We start from the raw sequence: 20,656 nt of genomic DNA on the forward strand, positions 1-20,656 counted from the left end.
GTGCGCCATCATCATGGATAATGTCACTGTCGTGAGAACGTTCACTCTTTTAGGGATCAATGAGACAATGAATTACAGAAGTACCATCTTCGCACTGACTTTACTGTATTACTCTGTCATTTTGATCGTCAACATCTCCCTGGTCACGATCATTGTATTCGATGAGAACCTGCATGAGCCGATGTATATCTTATTGGGCAGCTTCTGTGTTAATGGACTTTATGGGGCTTCAGGTTTCTACCCCAGATTCCTTGTAGATCTGCTGTCGTCCACTCAGGAGATCTCCTATGAAGGATGTCTTTTACAGGTATTTGTCTTGTACTCGTTTGCTTGCTGTGAATTGTCAATACTGGCAGTTATGGCCTACGACCGGTACCTGGCCATATGTCACCCTCTGCACTACCGCTCCCTCATGACGAAGACGAGGCTCAGACAGCTCATCTGCTTCTCGTGGCTCACACCGTTCTGCGCCATGTCCCTCTGCGTCATCCTGACATCAAGACTGAAGTTATGTGGATACCAAATTAAGAAGCTATTTTGTGTGAACTGGCTCATCGTTCAACTTGCTTGCTCCGACACCAACACTCTCTCAAACAATATCATTTCATATGCAATTATTGTCATTTATGTGCTGCACGGGATTTTCATCATTTGGACTTACATGCATCTTATAAGAACGTGTGCCAGGTCCAAGGAGGACCGAGTGAAGTTTATGCAGACGTGTGTCCCTCATGTGATCTCTTTGCTGCTATTCTTGGTTGTGATAGTTTTTGATTTGATGTACATCCGATTTGGCTCAAGAGATTTACATCAAAGTGCTCAAAATTTCATTGGGATGGAGTTTCTCCTCATTCCCCCATTCCTGAATCCACTCATATATGGATTTAAGCTTGGAAAAATACGCACCAGAATCCTCAGCTTGTTTTTTTTAAAGAGGAAAATTAACCCAGCATTTGAGGTTTCTCTAAATGGTAACTCTATGTAGACAGCACGCAGTCAATAACACTGTTTTTAAATTCTATGTCCGATTTCGTTTCTTGTAAACACACACACACACACACACACACACACACACACACACACACACAACCTTGTTTGATGTTTTCAGCTAATATAACAATGCTAATGGATTTATGAAGAAAGAGTGAGTGCTGCTGGTTGATGATAAAGAAAAATGGGTTTCTTCATTTTTATTTTTTTAATACAGAGTCGTTCAATTCAAAGCTTCACTGCTCTTCAATCAGCAGATTCTCTGTGTGCCGACGGTGTGCACATTTTCTCCTTTGCAAAACAAAGGAAACTGTGTTTTTGTTGGTTCAGATCATATCCATGGTCATTTATTTAGATTTTACACGACTATTTTCAGAGATTGAGTAGAGTTTGCTCCATGCGGTGAACTGATTTCATTATATTAAATCACTGTTTTCATCTCAAATTCCTGAAAAAAAAAATCTCTCCCAAATCACACTTAATTTTGTTAATGTGTCACATGGACAAAATTTAATAAATCAATAATTGTATCAATTTTATCTCCAGTAGAGCACAACAAAACTTAATGTAAATCCCAAGTCCTTTCCATTTGGGCCAATTTTGTGTTTGAAATGTTCACCTGCTTGTTTTTACAAACTGTTCAGTATAGAACAAAATGTGACATAATCTGATATTGTACTGAGGTAAATGGATCTGAAGGATATCTGTAAGGATTTTACCATCCTAATAAGGTTTAGGAGCATTATCAGAGACAGACAGTTCTTTTTATCAGATAACCAATATCTCATTAGTTAGTAATCCACCATTAATCAGACATTCTAAAACTGGGGTATTCAATTAACATGTTCAGAGGCCAAGCTTGTCAAAATGTCTTGATGCAAAGGACCGGAAGATCTGAATGTCTTACCATGTACATTTTATAATACACATTTTAGTGTGGTGTATATTTAAGTATACTCTGCTTTCTTCCCACAGTCCCAAACACACATGTGAGGTTAATTGGTGACACTAAAATACCTCCAAGTGTGAATGTGTGTGTGTGTGTTTATCCTGTGATGGACTGGCGACCTGTCCACGTGTATCCTGTCCTCGTCCAGAGTAAACAGGGACTGGCTCCAGCATCCCGCGACCCTGACTAGTTTTAAACTAAATAGAAGATGGATCGATATATATTCAAGAAGCCTCATGGTTCTATTAACATCTGCATGTAATCAACAGCTGACTGTCAAATCAAATGAATTCAGTGCAATATTTATCATCATGTAACTGAAGGTATATGTATGTCTGCTGAGACAATATTAATTAATTTACTAAATAAAAGTCAGGCTCATTTTCAAAATGAGAGAAAAATGAATTGTGAAAATTGTGCCTGTTCAAATACAATGCTTGATTTCAGAACAATAAAACACGTTTTACATCTTCTACAATCTAAACACGTTGACCACTGGAGAAAGTCTCACTTCAGAGCCATTGACGAGGAAAGGGAATGTGTGTGTGTGTGCGTGTTGCCCATTGGGTGTGGCTAGAACTGTTGTGGGGAACCCTGCAGCGACACCCCGGGACCCGAGGCCATCTTGCTGGGACACCGCTGCCCAGGTGACCGACAGCCCCCCAGACCGGGGAAGGCTCCAGCAAACCAGCCAAGAGAGCCACACCCCCAGCCCAGGAAGCACCAGACCCCCCCCCAAACTCTAATCCTCCTTAATTTTCAACTGGATTCACTGTAGCATTTTCTCACAATCACACAAAACACACCCAACATATACAGTACTCTACAATCTCATTGTCATACTGCACCCAGGTACCACTGGGTCAGTTTTGTAGTTTGTTGTTGCATTAATTATCTATTTATTTATTCATTTGCACTACCTGCTCCATGCTACCCTTTAATTGCCCCCCCATCCCCCCACCCCGGGGACGAATAAATTATTTGATTGATGGCTTTGGGGCAATTCTAATATATCTTTTTATTCATGAAAATGACAAAAATAGTGTAACATCTCTGCAGTTGTGTTATGATGGCAATGTTAAGGTTTTCTTTATGACTTTTGTTGGTTTCGATTCTTTTGTTTTACCTGAAAGCACCTAGAGCGAGTTTGGCCTGTGATTGGCTGAGAGTGGAGAAGGGGGCGGGTCAGGCTAGTGTGTGTGTGTGTGTGTGTGTGTGTGTGTGTGTGTGTGTGTGTGTGTGTGTGTGTGTGTGTGTGTGTGTGTGTGTCACGGACTGGCTCGGTTCTGTTCAGTGACAAAGCGGCTTTGCAGACAAGAAATTCATCTTCCTTTCCAACATTCTGCAGGAAACTTCAATAATAATGCACAGTGACTATTGTACAGTGATTACTGGTTTGGAAATAGTAGAGAGATGGAGATATAGAGCGATGGAGAGATAGAGATATGGAGATAGAGATAGTGAGAGAGAGATGGAGATATAGAGAGATAGAGATGGAGATAGAGAGATAGAGAGAGATATAGCAATTTCTTATGGTGGAGTCATGAACACTGACCTTAACATGATGCCTGCACTTCTTTAGATGTTGTTGTGGGGTCTCTTTTCACCTCTTGGATGAGTCGTTGCTGCGCTCTTGGGGTAATTCGGTCCTGGGAAAGTTCACCACTGTTCCATGTTTTCACCATTGGTGGATAATGGCTCTCACTGTGGATGGGTGGAGTCCCAAAGCTTCAGAAAGGGCTTTCTAACCTTTTCCAGACTGATGGATTTCAATTACTTTTTTTTCCCCCCTCATTTGTTCCTGAAGATCTTTGGACCTCGGCCATGATGTCTAAACTTCTGAGGATCTTTTGGTTGACTTCACTTTGTCAGGTTGGTCCTATTTAAGTGATTTCTAGATTGAGAACAGGTGCGCAGTAATCAGGCCTGGGCGTGGCTCCAGAGACTGAACTCAGGTGTGATCAACCACAGTTCTGTTTTAACAGGAGCTGGGGGGCAAACACTTTGTTCTTTAGTAAAAACAGAAATTGGTCTTTGACATGGCTTATCACAATTAAAAACATACACTCAGGTAAGATATTTTCTCTCAGTATCCTGCATGTTCCACAACTGTGGCAGGCTAAGGACAACAGATCTGAGATAGTTCAGAGTTTACACAATTATTTCTTTAACAAAGACATTCTCACCACAAGACCGGTGTGCTCTTCCCAACTTAAAGTAAAGGAAAGAGATTGATAATAAAGAAACACACTACTTTCATTGCTTAATTTAAAAAGGAAAAGGAAATTTTGTAATATTGTAATAATTGAGAGGACGCTTCCCTTTAATTCAACATATAAATACTTTGATCAGAATGTTAATATTGCCTGTACACTAAGGTCACCATGTATGAAATAGACTGGTAAGAACTACAAACATAACTACCGGTCGAGAAACCACGGCAATAACTGGCGCGCTAACAACAAAAACATGACACACATTTTGCCCAGAAAGCCTTTTTAATTCAGATTTCGAAATAATGCCACAGCTGTTGCATTTCCAGTCTGTAAAAGAATCCCTGAGTCATGATTAACTCGGTTCGGTGACTGTGCGATAACGCACATCATGCAAAAAGTGACGACTACAGTACGAAACCATAATTAATTACAAAGTCTGAAAAGTCCTTTGGGAGCGTCACTTTGCCGCCTGCCGTTTGGATCCGAAGCGAGGCGTCGCCGACGGTATTTCCAGTGACCTGCTCTCAGCGGCTGCAGCCTGACGCCCAGGCCGTGGCTCAGCAGAGGAAACGTCTCTGCGCTTTTCTCAAACCGAAGCTTGTCGTCATTTACATCATGTACACATTATGTACAGTCTCACTGCGTCCCGCCAAAAACGCCCGGTGAGGACGTCTCGGAAAAACAAAGTGTCCCCGCGGACATCTGGCGGAGGATCAGTCATGGTGTCATTCAGGAGGTCTAAAGAGCAGCTACGTACGTCTCTACAGTTTCTAAAAGTGAGCGTGACATTCATCCTTCGTCTTATGTACAGATTCTCAGTTTAGCTTCTCGCACCACGTGACGCGTCCGTGACTTTGGGCCGGTGTCGGTCGCGAGTTGTGGATGTTGTGGAGGTGGAGAAGGGGGGGGGGGGGGGGGGGGGGGGGGGGGGGGGATGCCGGTGTGTTGATGGAGAAGAAGACAATGGAGGATAAAATGCTTGGAATTGAGCTCCTTTGACCCTACTTGGCTGCACGTGCACAGAAATAAGTCAAACGAGTAGCAGTTTCTTTGTGATTAAATCCTTTAATAATCTCAAGTGTTTGAATTGAAGGAAACATAAAAATAGCCGTAGAAAACAAAACAAAAAGCCGATGCAAGAGGCGCTGCTATCCGGGTCATTTTGAAGATTTTAAAAAGTAGCACGTTCTACGGTGGCGACATTTTATGTTATTTGATTGCATTCAAAAGTTCAAGAAGATCTAAAAAAAAAAAAAAAAAGACCCAAAAGAGTTTTACTTTGCTCAATTGAGAAACCAAAACATCCCGTGTGAAAAGCTTTTGTCTAACACTGGAACCTCTGGGCAACTTTTTCTACTTCACCATTGATTTTCACTGAAAGACAAAGGTGGCTGGGACAGCTCTCATATCACATTTGTTGGTTTGGATTTAAGGGGAAACAGATCTGAATGTTTTTCACCATTACCTACTGTAATGCAACACATATGCTTGTATTTTATTTTTATTTTTTTTAAAGTGAGTTCATTAGAAACAGAAACCTTTCAAGTAAGAAGTGACTTCATCCAGCCCTGCATTTGTTCTATTGTAAAACTTCAGACAAAGATGCCAGACAATAAAGCTCCTTGTTGATGTACTGTTGAACTTTTAAAGTGCCGATCCTCCACGACCACGGTTTTTCAGTTTCCCTGTTTAAATAAAGCAGCACTAATTAAGGCTTACAAGTCTGAATGGTGACACCTACAGTGGGAGGCCAGAAGTATTTAAAGTGATCCCCCCCCCCCCCAGTAAAGAGAGTGCTTACAGAACTAAATGAATGTGGCATGGAGAAGAGAGAGCAGAGCAGAACGCTCCCCTGCACATCTTCTACTGCTTTAAATTTGTGACTCGGTTCAACACAATCAAGTGTGGGATTTCAAAATTATTAAATGGACGAGACCGGAAAAAAAAAAAATAAAGCTGCCAGCCTGATGTGTGTGAGCGGCATCAACAAAACCAGTTCCAAAGTTCCACAACGTTCAATTATCAATGCATTTTGGTAATCAAACCATGTGAATGCATGCTGTAATGGGAGGAGGAGGAGGAGGGTGACACAACATAACAGAAGTGCTGTTTTTAAAGGGGTGGCGAATAAGCGATCCCTTGCCTGAGCAAGCTTGAATTAAGGCAAAGGTTCAAAGATCACTACTGCAGTCTACATCTGGAGAGCAGAAGAAGAAGAAGTGGCGACATGAAGACAGTGGGTGACCTTCTGGAATTCAGCAGTTGCGTCAGGTGGCGAGCTGCGCCAGTGGCATCGAGGTGTGTCGACCTGCTTCAGTGTTTTAGACTCGGGTCACATTTAGGAGGTCAGAGCATGAATGACCATGTGTCGGCGCGCCTCTGCGCGAAGCGGGTGAGAGTAGAAACACAAGTTGAAGATTGAGCCGAGATTAGTGGGAGGTTCGGTGATGTGGGCTACGAATGAGACCTGCAACGGATGGTAGGTATCTTTAATAAGGACGCGTTTCACATTCAGAGCCCTTGCTGTAGTAGAAGACGCCCAGCCTCTCCAAACCAGGATGTTCAAGGGGCAATCCACCGAGACCACGTCACCTTTGTGGCGTCTACAAATCGGAAAACCTTCCAGTGTTTTGCCGCTTCAGCAACTCAATGATGTGAGACTGATCTTTCTTTTGGTGATGAAATCATAAGAAATAGTCCTTAAAATCTAAACAGAATGTTGTTTTTTGTTTTTTTTAACAGCAATGAACTTTACAATTTCACTTTACATTCAACATCTTGCTTGTTTAAATCCGTTTTTTTCCCCAACGTAATTCCATCACTTCATTGTGTCATTGTAGCAGTAAAGTTATTAATGGCCGACATATTCACCATTACGCCATCTGTCAAAGGGTGAAATAGTAAATTCTTTGTGATTTTGGAAAAATTACCCCATTAAAGAAAACCAGGCTGGGCCTCAAGGCACCGAGTCCCATTACAAGTCTCACTTAGTGAGAAGGGAGACGGCGTGCACGTGACACACTGCTGTGTGGAGCTGCACTGCCCCCTGGTGGAGGCTCAGGTTACAAGATAGAAAATGATCCGGTCTGTGGGCAAATCAACATCCCCACCCCTACTCGCTGATTGGCTGATGACTGTGGATGGAAGTGGAAGTAGGTGGTGCTGAGCAGGGGAATGGGCTGAATGGAGGTCTGTGTGAGCTCAGATATGTTGGGATCTGAACCTCAGGTGTTAGTGAGATGAATGGGGCTTAAGTAGGAGGGCGAGCTGGACTGAAAAAAGATGCAGGAAAACACAGTACTGCATCTCATCCCCCCCTCCTCGTGTTCTGTGATAAACCAGAGAGCTCAGACCCTCTACACTCTCGATAGTGCCGCTCCAATTTTTTTTTAACTCTGGTCAGTATTATGTTTTCACAGCTTGGTCTTCTCCCCGGCCTACCAACTGACTCGACAGTAGGAGGATGGAGTAGGGTAGTTGAGGGACACCGCAGGGCAGCCGCACAGAGACGGCCATACGCGGGAGGGATTGGGGAGGGGGGGGGGGGGGGCGTTTTAGTTTTGTTTCTTGGCCTCCTGGTCGCCGTAACTGGAGCCTGTTTTCTTCACCTCGGTGACCCCTATGAGGCGGCGGATCGCTATGGAGGCTGGGAGGGAAGAACAGGAGAGGAAGAAAGAGCAGAGTGAATGAGGACAGTTTAACAAAAGATAAACAGCACTGAGCCTGAAGGGAGCCAGTAGGACCTTTGAACTACACTGCTTTTTCTTCTCTAGTCAAACAAGAAAGAGGCTGCGTCAGATTTAAAAGCCTTGGATCAACCGGTGCAAACTGGCGAGAAAGGATGCGCTTGTTACTCTAAAAAACACTCGAGCTGTAACTGTGAAGTAGGACTGTCCTGCTGTAATAATATACCTTGAGATGTGAAGACTGGGTTGTTGTTCAACTCCTTCCTCAGTGTTTCCCATTTTTAAGTTTAACCATGTAGCATCCAGTACCTTTTATTACAGTAATCTCAATGCTTGATTTATTCTGAAGTCAACATGGTTGTTGAGAAGGAACATAAAGGTGCAAATAAAATGAACAGATCAATGTTCCTTCCAATGCAAACTAAAGTCACACGCTTAGTAAGTATCCTTTCTCAAAATAGAAGTAGTAAAACGTAGAGAGGGAGACGTGAAACGTAGTCCGATAAATCTACAGGACGAGCACCTGCCCACCTGAGGGTTAACTCACCTATGATGAGGAAGATGGTGAAGCCGATGATGAGGAGAGGGGAGCCGCTGACAGCTACTCCGTATGCAAACTTGATGAGGGGCGAAAGCAGCAGGGTGGCCCAGAACAGGAAGTTGAGCAACGTCCACAGTCGGCGGGGTGGGATGATTGTGGGTCCGGGGAACTTGCCTTCCTTGTTGTACATTTCCTGTAAGGCATCCTGAGGGAAGCAGAGAAAAAAAAACCTACTCATTGCAACTAATTCCACAAGTTCATCGAAAGAGAAGCAACTACACAAGCGAGTGTGTCCCCAGATGAGTTTTTAGGTTTAAAGTTACAGCACTGACACACCAAACCTAAACATCGTTAATATTTCACCCAGAGCTGGAATAACCAGGGTTTTAATCAGGACATGATTTGTGATTTTTTTTATTTTTTTTTAAAAAGGGACTTTGTGCTTAGTGCCAGCTTACCTTCTCCTGGTAGAGCTTGTGCAGCCAGTCAGCACACTCCCGCTCATCGTCCGGTATGTCCTCCACAGGGAACCGCCTGGGAGGGGGGAGAGAAAAGAAATATCACACCATTTTAGAATCAAATGTACAACAGCTTTATGTCTTTGTTTATTTTATGGTTTCACTTTTGCAGTGTACATAATCATGCTTGTGCTTGTTATCAGAGAAAACACTCAAACAGTAGCTTAGCCAAACACGCATCAAGTTTGTGTTTTAATGAGATATAGTCTCACTGAGAAGGGAGTATTCTATTCCCTGCATGTCAGATTCCCAGTAAGTTTTCAAAAACTATCATGTAAAAAAAAAAGAAGAAAAAGAATAAGTGGAGAAGTGCTGTTCTTCAATTCCAACTTCCCCAAACTTTTGGGAAGCTGGAATGAAGAACAGCAACGATCTGCAGTACCACCTTCTTATCACTAGAGGGGACCCTCAACTTAAACCGACCCTGCGACTGAAGACAGCGAAAAGCTTAAAAATAAAACCAGCTGCTCCGTTAACAGACTCCACCAAACTGAAGAAGTATCCTCAAGTGTTTAAACTTTCCCACTTGCATGATTCCGTTCTACAAGCAGACATTTCACATCAATAGGGTGCCCCCCACAGTTTTCCTGTTCCTCTTTCCTCATGGGAATGGGAAAGAAAGTGCTGGCGGTGCTGAGCCTCAGTGTTCAGGTGTCAAAAATGTTAGCGGCAATAACAGTTCATAGATAAGTGAAAGTGGAACAGCGAGAGCTCGCAAGCAGGCGGACGTCGGAGCAACTCACCTTACACTCATGTCGGCTTTGTATTTCTTGCCATTGACGATGCCCAGGAGAGTGGGAGTCTGGTTGTCCTTGAAGTTTAGAGTCACATCGTACACAGCAGTGACTGTGGAAGACACAAACTCTGATTTAGAGCGGGGAAAAACAAAACCACCTTTGGAAGGTAGAAAATTATGCTTTTGTAGTTCAACAGTCCAACCTGTGCCCTTGAGACAGCGCAGTGTGGTGGTGAAGCCTTTGGTTCGGGGTAACAGGTGATATTTGAGCTTGGGCAGGCCTTTACTCTCGGCAACCTGCATACTGATCTGGTGCTTCTTCTCTGTAAAGCGGGTGCCCTCACAGTACAGGAGGAACTGGAAAGACACAGCAGCGGGGTTACTACACACACTCACACACTCGTTTGTAAAAAAACAAAAAAGCTAACAAGCTTGAGGTGACCGCTTCTCCCTCCCTCTCATCTACTACCCTACTTCTGCTTGGGTGAACAACAGCTCAGTGGTGCAGAAGCAGACGGGCGGATAGCGGCTCAACCAAAGACACGTTGGCATATTTCTCTGAACACATAAAACCTTCGTCATCAGCAGTGACCTGATGCTTGACTTAAGGAGTAATTAGATCAACTGCTGATCTGTCTAATCTCGGCGGGAGAACCGGAGGCCTGTAACACAGATTTACACCTGCAGGAAAAAGGTGAACAAACAAGACAGCGGGACCTGTTGTCACCAGACGGGACGCAGCTCTCCGTTTACGTGAAGGGAAAATGAGAGTTTTGTACGTGCTGGGAAAGTGAACGCCGTCTTTAGGCTGCACAACGTAAAGTCCAGTTCATGAAGTTTCAACAAATACTGGAAGTATCAGTCTACCTCATGCAGAGACCTTTTCATATGCAGCTGGTGCACACATGGGACTGCGTTTTATACGTCTATCGCTGCCAAGATCGATGGAGCTAAAACAAAACACAGGATGACCTCTGATCTACTTTAATTGGCCTCATAGTGTTCACATAGGATTCCTGGGAAGTGAGGGATCATCACTCAACTTATGGGTTATGGCTAAAACAGCCTGAGCTACATTTTCAATTAAATATTCAGAAGTTAATACTTAGAAAGAAAATCTGCTGAATCCCAGTAGAACTATGTTTGTTGGTTCAGAGGAACGTGTTCACAGCTCCAGAAACAAACGGCACTAAAAAAAAGCGCAATCGAATCAGAGTGTGTTTGACATGAATGCAAGCCGACAGGTGTGAACACGCCTTTAAACAGACGACGTACAAACACAGCACTTCTGCTTGTACCTACCCACATGAACTCAGGATAGTTTTTGAGCCTGTTCAGTCCTTTGAAGACGGTGTCTCGGTCCTCCTCCCACTTTCTTTTGCAGAAAACGATTTCTAGAAAGTACCAGGTCCAGCCGATTAGAGGAACCTTCAGTAGTTCATGTTTGGCCAGCACTTTTGAACTCTGGAGAAAAGAGAAAGGAGCAGATGTTCAGAAAAGGAGAAATGAGAAGTTCAATGCTTCGTGTCAAAGACTATTTTTCTCTCAGGGCTGTTAAATCGTCGTGGAGTGCTTCACTGACCCCCAGGATGCCGTATCTTTCACACATGGTCCAGCCACACAGGAAGTCGATTTCAAAGTTGTGGTTGAGGATGACGATGACATGCTCCTTGCCAAATTTGTCCACCGTAGCCTGGTCAGTGTATAGGGTGCATTCTGTGCCCGACCACCACTCCAGCAGCATCACCAGCTCTACACAGAGAAATACATCACAATACACTTACGTTCCAAACAAACAAATGTCAGATGGATTCAGGTTTATGTCTATTATAACTATTATCTGTCTTGCACCAAACAGGATTAGCAGGAAGCAATTAGTGAGGTCTGTGGAGGATGTGCCAAGAAAACTCTGTATTTAATTTGAAGCTTAAAAGAGAGTGAATATTAATCTGTGCTGTACTTATACTTGTTCCATCACTGAAACAGTTTCGCCATTCGATTTGTCAGGTGACCAAAACATCGCCGTGTGAACCTGAATGATCTAACTCACAACCGCAGCCTGGGACCTTTTTGTTCACACATTTTGAGAATCTGAGATTTTATAGCGACTGATGGGATTATGAAGTACTTACGACTCCAGAGGGAATAGGAGAGCCGGCAGTTGATTCTGCGGTAGAGCTGTTTGTCGATCGGCCAGAGGATGCAGGTGCAAAGCTGAATGAAGTTTATGATGAGGCCGCTCACCACAAACACAAAGCCCATCAGCAGCTGCAGGATGAACAGGCTCTTCAGGTAGGCCAGCAGAGCCATGGCTGAGGAGCCTGGAGAGCTGGGTAAGCTCCTCTATACACAACGACCAACCTGACAGGGAACACAAAGTGAAGTCAAGAGGGGGCTGTACCACTGCAATCAGAGACGAGACTGGGGGGGGAAGTAGAAGTCACGTAGGGAGACAAATGATTAAATATTAGATGATAAATGTCTACTGTTACTAATCATCCATCCATTTTCTACACTGCTTTAATTAGCTCATTGTAGATGGATCATAGATGGTAGAGCTGATCCCAGCTGATGGGTTAAGGCAGTGTACACCCTGTACAGGTCACCAGGCCATCACAGAGCACAGAAAACAACATACATTCAAACCTAAGGGGAACTTAATCAAAACTTAATCTCACAAGGCCCCTTTGGATTGAAACCGGGGTGATTCGTGGGGAGCAGTGGGACTGCTGCTCCATAGAGAAACTGAAAAGCAAAGTGAACCGTACCACGGTGGAATCCTTTTACAAGCCTCTTTTACACGGTCCGTCAGCCAATATCACGGACCTGAAAGACAGCAAACAGTACATAAGAAGCTGCAGAGCAGAGCTTAATAAAGTGCATGTTTGATCAAACTGGTTGCTAATAAAATAACAGGGTCAGAAATAGCCTCTGCTCATCCCGGTGAGGGTGGGCAGCACACAGCCACCATTAAGTTAAATGCTGCACCAGAAGGCCTGGCACTGCCGGACAGGGCTCGCTATGATGAGACGTTCCCGCTCAGCACACAAAAGTTTGTCAGAAGGAGAGGTATTTTATGTTTACACTAAAAGTGTTTTTGCTCTGAGCATTCGGATACTAACTTTTCACCTGAGAGGCAACCATTAAATTAACTCTGTTCAAATACACACACCTGAAGAAAAGATCCTTCAAACATTGCATTGATCAGCAACAACTTTCCCCACCCCCAAGTTTAATGATTATTTATATATTATTATAAAACACTTTACATCTGGCCTGTTGAAACTGAAATCGTCCAACACATGCCAAAGCTCAGAGGGAATTTGTGACGGTCCACCAATAATCAGGAAAAGCCATACAGCCTGGACTCCCATTGGCTTTCTAGCAGTTTATTTTGTGATCTGCACTTTCCTCCTGCAGATTAACTACAAACATCTGACTGTGTGTGACACACTGGGGAGCAGTCCAGGGGTGTCTCTGCGTTGGTGTGAAGCACGCACATCAGATCCATTACTAAGAAGGATAGATATGGTGTACTTAAAAGCCCAGGTGTCTACTAGATGTTGCCTTTACACGAAAGCATTTCACAACACACTATGTACTGTGCAGAGGTCTGAAGCTGGGGAGATGAAAACAAAATCAGCATGAACCCATTCACTGATGCAAGTATTTTTTGTGTCTTTTACCATCAGTGAGAATCCATTGGCAGGAGTACTGTTCCCACATCTGTAACAAAGCCCATTAAAGTGTAGGTCAAGCCAGTTTAAAGCTGTTCTGAAAAACACGTCTAATCTCCGAAGCCACTCCGGGACTGCTGGGCCTCCACCTGCTATGTTTTACATAATGCCCATGAGCTTTCTAGTTATTGCAATATTTGAAACAGCCCGTGTACAAATCTAACCAATCTGAATCACACAGTAACCTGCACGCAAGGAAAAGAGGAAGCCGTCTGTTTGCACGATGGAGGGAAGCACTGGGGGCCGATTACACGGGACACGAAGGAAACAATCTTCTAACAGACAGTCTAGTTCAGAGGGTATGAAACGACTACTTTCTTTCTTCGACACATCCGGGGTTAAGGAAAAGTCGGTAGATAAGGAGATAGGAGGGACAATTCAGATGTACCCATTGAAACCGTGCAGGACTGCGGCCCTCGAGGACCAGAAATGCCCACCCCTGCCTAGACGGTAGTGGACACCAGAATTTTATGGTACAACACAATACACACACTTATGAAGAGGCCACGAGTGTGAAGGAAGATAAATCTTACAGGCACAACCACCGAAGGTCAGTTCTCTCTGTCGGGCCCAATGAACATCAAAATGCTGGAAAAGCTCTGGAGGTTGTGAAATATCTGTGTAGTGCTGAAATGCTGTCACCTGTGTGTGTATCTCATGCATCACTGACGGTGACATGCACAGCTGTCTCTGCCTTACATTACAGATGTGACCTTTGTTCATACTTGGAAAGAGGCTGGCGGGGTAAAGTTACATTAGTGCACAGTGTGAAATGATCAACAGATGTAGGCCCAATGTGTACAGAGGACTCTGAACATATCAACCATCTGCATTCATCTCTAATAACAGCTCATGAGAAAACCACAATACTTATATGGACTTCGAGTTCCCAGAACTTTTCTAAATAGAACTTCAAGCCATGCAAGTGGTGCTTTTCCCCCTAAAGTTCTGAACTTCTTGTTGAACTTTTTCCCCTTTGGAGTGTTAAGCTACAAGCAACCGACAGACAAGTTCCCTGGCACAACGTCTGCAGCGAGAGCCAGCGGTGAGTGTGTGTGGCAGGTCAGATTGAGGCATTTCCAAAGGCGTCATGAACTTTGTTCTCATTTCCACATGTACTCTATCCTCCTCCTCTCTCTGCGTCTGAACATGTCTGGTGTCCTGACAGAGCAGGCACAAACTTTGAATGAAGGCTGAGAATACTAGGACAAATTTATTTCACCCACCGGCTGTTTACCACATCGTCACATCTGTACATGAAGTAAAAAAAAACAATCAGCCATATTCAATGAGAGCTTACTGACAAACGGATGTTACGTGGAACGAAGTGAGCTCTTGGTTACAAATTTGAATGAAAACCCATACGTTGAGGAAGTAAATAAACTATCCGTCCAGCCATCCATCTTCTCCCGCTTATCCATTATCCATTTCCGGGTCCCTGGGGGTGGAAGTCTGAGCACTGTCACCCAGATCACATTGCACATATTAAGAGCCTTTCCTGCAGGTGGTGAGCCCACGGGAAGTAAATAAACTAACACTACAAAACTTGTGAAAGTCACTGGTGAGCTGAATGTATGACTGCACAATATGTAAATTCCGTATCAACATCATATCTGCAACCGACACACTGCAGGAAGTGTAATGTTGAGTAAAGGAAATTAACTTGAATGTGCCAACGGGGTGACACAGAAAAAAAGCTCATGTCGTTTACATTCTGTACAAGTAGCCATAACACTTTTTTTTTTCCCCCTCCTAAAATTTATTAGTGACATTTGCTTATCTTATTAGTCAAGACCATGTCATGTGTGGTGAACCCCACCCCTCCCGGTCTAGGTTTGGTGAAGTGGCTCTGAGCTTTGAGGAACGTTACGAAAGCTTGAGATACTTGTCTTTTCAGTTTCCACATGGTGTAATGACTATCATGCTATTAAAAACAACTAATCAACCATGTCAGGGGAAGTGTCTCGTCAGGTAAAACCGGCCTGTGCTTCTCAGTCAAGAACCGATTAGATCAGCACCTTATGTCCTTGCCAGGTGGGTTAGTAGTCCACCAACTAAAAATCTCTTTATTAAAACATTCTTCACAACTGACTCTCTCTACAGGCTGAATTTAAAGAAAAGACAAAGAGAGAGAAAACACCACCGTCAGGACTTCAGCACATCATCCATCTCAATAAACAAATCAACAGGCGCTGACCAAACTACTGCGATTCTCTTGAGATTAAAAACACTTCACTGAATTCTTCTGGAAGATTTCAAAATTACACACTGTGAAATTAGAGGAGGTGCACCATCCAAAGGGTGCAGAGCCCACCTGTGAACTCACTCAGCCTTGAAGAAAGATTAGCAATGCCGACCGGGTTAAAGCTGCTTAAGGCCGGACAGCTGCCTCTGCTTTGCATCAACAAAATACAGCGTCTATTCTAACCAAAACACTAAAAACGCTGAACGAGAGGAGTCTGAACACATGGACTGTTAATGTATCTTTCCAAACACAAGGTTGAGTAATATCTTCGTGGGAGCGTTTTAGTCTAGTCAATTTCATGTTCTAAACCTCATTCATCTTGCAAAAGTTTGTGCTCCACTCATCAGGATAAACACCGAAGTGCTGCCAACTATTTCTACACCGATACCCACATCTACATGTTTCAGGTTGCAGGTCTATCACTCTTGTACTTAACTTACCAGTACACATAGTAGGCCATTGCCATGACCACCAGTGCCCCACAAATCCCAGTGAAGATCATCACAGCGCTCTGGTTCAGCATTTTGGCTCCTGGTGTCCCACCAATTCAAAGCCAGAAAGAAAATGTAAAGAGAAGGCCTTGCAGAGAGCAGTGGACGGACGGTCACAGGCTGCCCTGCCTCACAGCCATGATAATCCCACAGAAGGAGCGAGGGAGATTATGATGATGACAACAAGAATACAGTCAGATCCCAGTTTCTTAGAGGAACTCCCCGATCAGTGCATGGAATTGATGAAAACCTCTTGTGCATTCAGAGAAAAACAAAATCATCAAAAAGAACGGCGCTCCATTTAAAAAGCAAGCATACAAGAAAACACTGAAGTAGATGCTACTAGAGCCCGCTTGGTAATGCTAGTACCACGGCGAGAAAGATGGCTCACTACAGGAAGGGAAGAAGTACACATGCACTGTAAGCGGTGTCTTACATGCATTCCCAACCTCTAATCCTGTGGATCAGATTAGCGCTGATTAGCAGGCTATGGGCACCCTGGATATGTCACCTTGCATTAACATTAACAAAGAACAAGCCTGCGCTCTCATCAGCCCGGGTGGAGTTTTCAGTCAGGCATCTGTTGGGGTGAAGTGACCAGTCATATTGCAGCTTTTCTTGATCCACCAGCCACCTGTTTAACACTCAGCATCACAAAAGATGATTGGCAGCTTTCCTCACAACAGCCAATTCATGTTTGCTCACTCAGCCTTCGAGAAAACCACAAATGTTTACACCTCATTGTTACTCTTGCTCTTTTTATGTTCAAATGGGGAAACTAAATCGTGATACATGTAACATTACTGAGCCACATGACGAGTCAACAAAAGCCTTCGGGTTGTTGGAAAAAGTCAATGTTGATGAAACAAACTGTCAAGTGTTAACTGAAGCAAACGGGTCAAAGGCTGCGCCACAGCCCCGAGGTCATACTGCTGGGCAACAAAGCCAAATATAAACAGAGATAAAAATACAATGCGATAGCTGGACGATGAAGGTCGTTCATGTTTCAGAGCATGAGAAGCTCTCAATCCGCTCAGAGCACCATGTCACTGAGCACCACACACACCTCAATCAGCCTGCTGATTCAGCAGCTATAATTTCTAGTTCTATCATTATTACCACTGTAGTACTACAGTTTAATGTCACTCATGGTACGTAAACAAACCTTTTGTTTTGGACCAAAAACTAAAGATGTGAGACGATAAACTTGATACTGATAGCACAGCTTCGGATACAATCAAAACAATACTAATCTTACTGGTGTGGAAGATACAGTAACGTATGTGAAGCAACATCAGGTTTGGTTTCAACATAGTTTCATTCTTGTTGAGCAATAATGTGCTGTTATGTTCATTGCAGTTGATTAATTGTATTCAAAGTTAAGCCAGGAATTGAAATCAAGTGTGAAACAGCACACTACATACTGTGATCAGATTCCAAATCACAATTAAGTCACAGATTTGTGCAGTTTACATCTCGCATGACTAAAAACTCCATTCAGTGAAATTTTGTCATAATATAAATTCACACTGACGAATAAGGGAATAACTCCATTACAACAAAATAATACCCGTTACATCTGGACGTGGACATGATCAGACAGAAAAACAAAAGCTCAGGGTCAGATCTTAACCTAACTTGATAGAATGAAGGAGTTTTACAAACCAACTGTAAGACATAAGCTGGAGGCCATTCATTATACAATTGACTACATCACTGACAACACCTTAAAAACTACTGTTATACATTATTCAGAGCCTCTGGAGAGGGAGTAACCTCGGGGGGGACGCAGTAAGAATTTTCTGACTTAGGTGAAGGGTTGGTTTGATGTAGACTGACCTTAGATCACTTGAACATGGTCATATCCCTTTCAGCTAACATTCAGGGATAATTCACATCCTTCTTACCACATTCACTCAATTATTAGGAATATTTACCAATGGAGGAGTTAATGTGCAAGACTGTGTGCATTGGAAAAGTTACTTTGCATTAAATCAGACTGTCACAATGTCAAAATAGAAATACATATCAGGGTCTACATTAACAGAAGAGACAAACCCTTGAGTTAACAGCCAAGACAGCATCACTCAGATAAAGGCTTATCTGTGCATGTCTCAAAGTCCTGCAGGGCATCACTGAGCAGATAGGGCCGATCAATAAGTTGCTCGGTAAACAGGCGCGTCACTGCACTTTGAACTCCATCACCTCACATCAGTATGTCCCACTCTGGTGGGCTTCACCCAAAACCTCAACAAACTGTCTGATTCTGCCATTACATCCAAACTGAAACAGATGAAATGGCACCATAAAGTGTTAAAGAGAAGTAATTACAATCAAACAAATTGTATTTTTTTTTTTAAATGTTTAGGGAGTGAACATGAACGCAATTTGTCCGAATATTATTTGTTAAGCTGTTGTCAGAAAGACACATTACTCACTACTTCGACAAGTGTTTGCCATTAGAGGCCTTTAAGAGAGTCCTGCCATTCGTATTGTAAATGTCACCAAGTTACCCGACTCAAAGAAATGAGTTGTTGCGGGGATCTAATAAATCTATATGTTTGATTGAGGAGGGTTTAAAAGGAAGCCACTTCAAAACTGCAGGACAGAGTCATTAAAGACCAACACTGAGACATGAGGGTTTTGAGTGTGTTCAGTATTACTTCTGTCCCTTTTCTTTTGAGTTTACATGTTCGTATTTACCATCAGGGAAAAAAAGAGAGAATATACTGGAAGCTTTAATTATATTATTCAACAGAGATTTTTTAACCTCAACAATCATTATTATAGTGATAGTTTTACAAGTAGAACAGACATCCATCCATCTTCTAAGCTGTTTTATCTAACTTTGAGTTAGATCCCACCCAGCTATCGTCAAAGGCAGCGTTAGTCTTTGACAGGTTGCCAATCCATCACAGGGCAGACAAAGAAACTGCCAACCACACTCACTCACTCACAGGCAGTTCCAGCTCATCATTGATCCTTCAAATCGTGTCTTTGAACTGTGTGAGGAAACTGAAGTACCGGGAGAAAACCCACACATGCAAAGGAAGAACATGTAAACTCTAACCAAAGGCATTCTGATCTAACATAGCGGCTTGTATGAAATCGGTAAAAAGTACACACAGCGTCTCCTTGCAGCTGAAGGGAAATAAAAAGGCTCTGGGTTTGCAGGAAATTGGTACAGCATCACAGAGAACCATCTGAAGCAAAGCATGACAGGGTTTACTGGGATCAGGGTGATAATTAACCAATAATTAACAGAGTGCTGCTGATAGGATAATTGCCTTTATTACCTCAAGGCACAACTATGACTCTCATATTATAATCTAAACCAAAAGGCGTTTGCCACTAAAGACTGTAGCAGCTGTCAAGGTCAGCCGCTTGCATGCACATTCCAAATGGTTATTAAATGGACATAGGGAAGTCAACCTGCTGTGGTTATTAGACTGAGCAACACTGTGCTGCCTGTAGCTTGTGGAGGTGGAAGGAAATGCAAAGAGAGTTGTGTCTGAAGAAGGAAGTCTTAACTTGCACACCTATTCTGAAGACAAGAGTGCAAGCAGTTCTTCATTCGTGGAGCGTTCGAAGTGAGCAAGGGGCTTGAAGTCATGAATGAACTCTAGTAACCTTCTTGTGGCGCGTGGCAGCAGGTCAACGCGGAGCCGGCAACCCCCCCTTCTCTAACTTACACTCAAAACACCACAAAATAAACTCTTCTATGCCGAGTTCACGGTGTTTCAGCCGCTCTGGTGCCACCAACAGACCCGCTCCATGCACCAATGCGGCATGGCTGGTTCAGCCCGGCGGTGTCCCACTGACACGGCTCACCTCTCGGCACACATGGCTCCCGCCTCTGCTAGCTGCCCGCTGGGCTTAACGTGGCCGAGAGAAAGAACTCGACCCCTCCGCGGACCCGCGGAACCAGCCCACCGGGACAGAGGGCGAAAGGCAGCGAGTGGGCAGCGGGCGGCAGCGGAGCAGGAGCTGCGGTAACGGAGCCGAGCGGGCACCGGGGGTCCGCCGCTAGCAGCAGCTTAGCATGCTACCCGAGCTCCGCCGCTGTGGCGCAGCGGACCGAACAACCGACACAAAGCTGAGCAGCGGCTTCAACGGGACGTTCAGCTGAACCCGTCGGTGACTCTCCCTCCATGGAGCCACCGTCCTCCGGACGCGGTGCGTGTCATCCCGGCGTGCTAGTTAGCCGGCGGTTAGCAGCAGAGTAGCGGGGCAGCGCCGGGTCTTACCTGGAGAGATTATCCACTTGGGAGTCGGTGGATCGAGTCTGGACTCCGTCGCTGCTTTCCGGCCTTCGGAAGGGCGTCAAATGAGTGTTTAAGAGACACGCCTCACTTCTTCTTTCCCCACAAACGCAGCAAACTGGACTTGAGGTAATGCGATTTGCAGGAGCGCTATTGTTTGTCGGTTAAAGCCCCACATTTCCTCCCAAGCCCAGCTGAAGGTGGCATGGCCCACATCCGGTCCGCCCCCATCCACTGACTGTCACACAAATAAAGACAATAAAAGGAAAAAAATCACTCTGAGGC

General features: G+C 44.0%; 2 protein-coding genes across 4 annotated transcripts; one reads left to right on the forward strand and one right to left on the reverse strand.

Annotated features, from left to right (window-relative positions):
- Nucleotides 1–13: 13 nt before the first annotated feature.
- LOC308118692 (olfactory receptor 13C4-like) lies at nucleotides 14–985 on the forward strand (the record flags this gene model as incomplete). Its single annotated transcript, XM_080478202.1, has 1 exon — nucleotides 14–985. The coding sequence occupies one exon, from the start codon at nucleotides 14–16 to the stop codon at nucleotides 983–985; it is 972 nt and encodes a 323-aa protein (XP_080334328.1).
- Nucleotides 986–5,203: 4,218 nt separating this feature from the next.
- agpat3 (1-acylglycerol-3-phosphate O-acyltransferase 3) lies at nucleotides 5,204–20,597 on the reverse strand. Of its 3 annotated transcripts, none has more exons than XM_080478705.1 (10): nucleotides 20,357–20,597; nucleotides 12,405–12,462; nucleotides 11,769–11,997; nucleotides 11,219–11,388; nucleotides 10,939–11,100; nucleotides 9,840–9,993; nucleotides 9,644–9,746; nucleotides 8,841–8,916; nucleotides 8,389–8,587; nucleotides 5,204–7,801 (listed from the first exon to the last, which is right to left on the reverse strand). In XM_080478705.1, the coding sequence occupies exons 3-10, from the start codon at nucleotides 11,944–11,946 to the stop codon at nucleotides 7,710–7,712; spliced, it is 1,134 nt and encodes a 377-aa protein (XP_080334831.1). In that variant the 5' UTR covers nucleotides 11,947–11,997; nucleotides 12,405–12,462; nucleotides 20,357–20,597; the 3' UTR covers nucleotides 5,204–7,709. The 3 variants fall into 3 exon arrangements, with proteins under 3 accessions (XP_080334831.1, XP_080334832.1, XP_080334833.1); XM_080478706.1 differs by lacking the exon at nucleotides 20,357–20,597 and adding an exon at nucleotides 16,059–16,531; XM_080478707.1 differs by lacking the exon at nucleotides 12,405–12,462 and having other exon boundaries at nucleotides 20,357–20,578.
- Between the last annotated feature and the right edge of the window lie 59 nt (nucleotides 20,598–20,656).

The sequence above is a fragment of the Lipophrys pholis genome (assembly GCF_963383615.2).
Source record: "Lipophrys pholis genome assembly, chromosome: 13".
In the NCBI taxonomy this organism is placed as follows: domain Eukaryota; kingdom Metazoa; phylum Chordata; class Actinopteri; order Blenniiformes; family Blenniidae; genus Lipophrys; species Lipophrys pholis.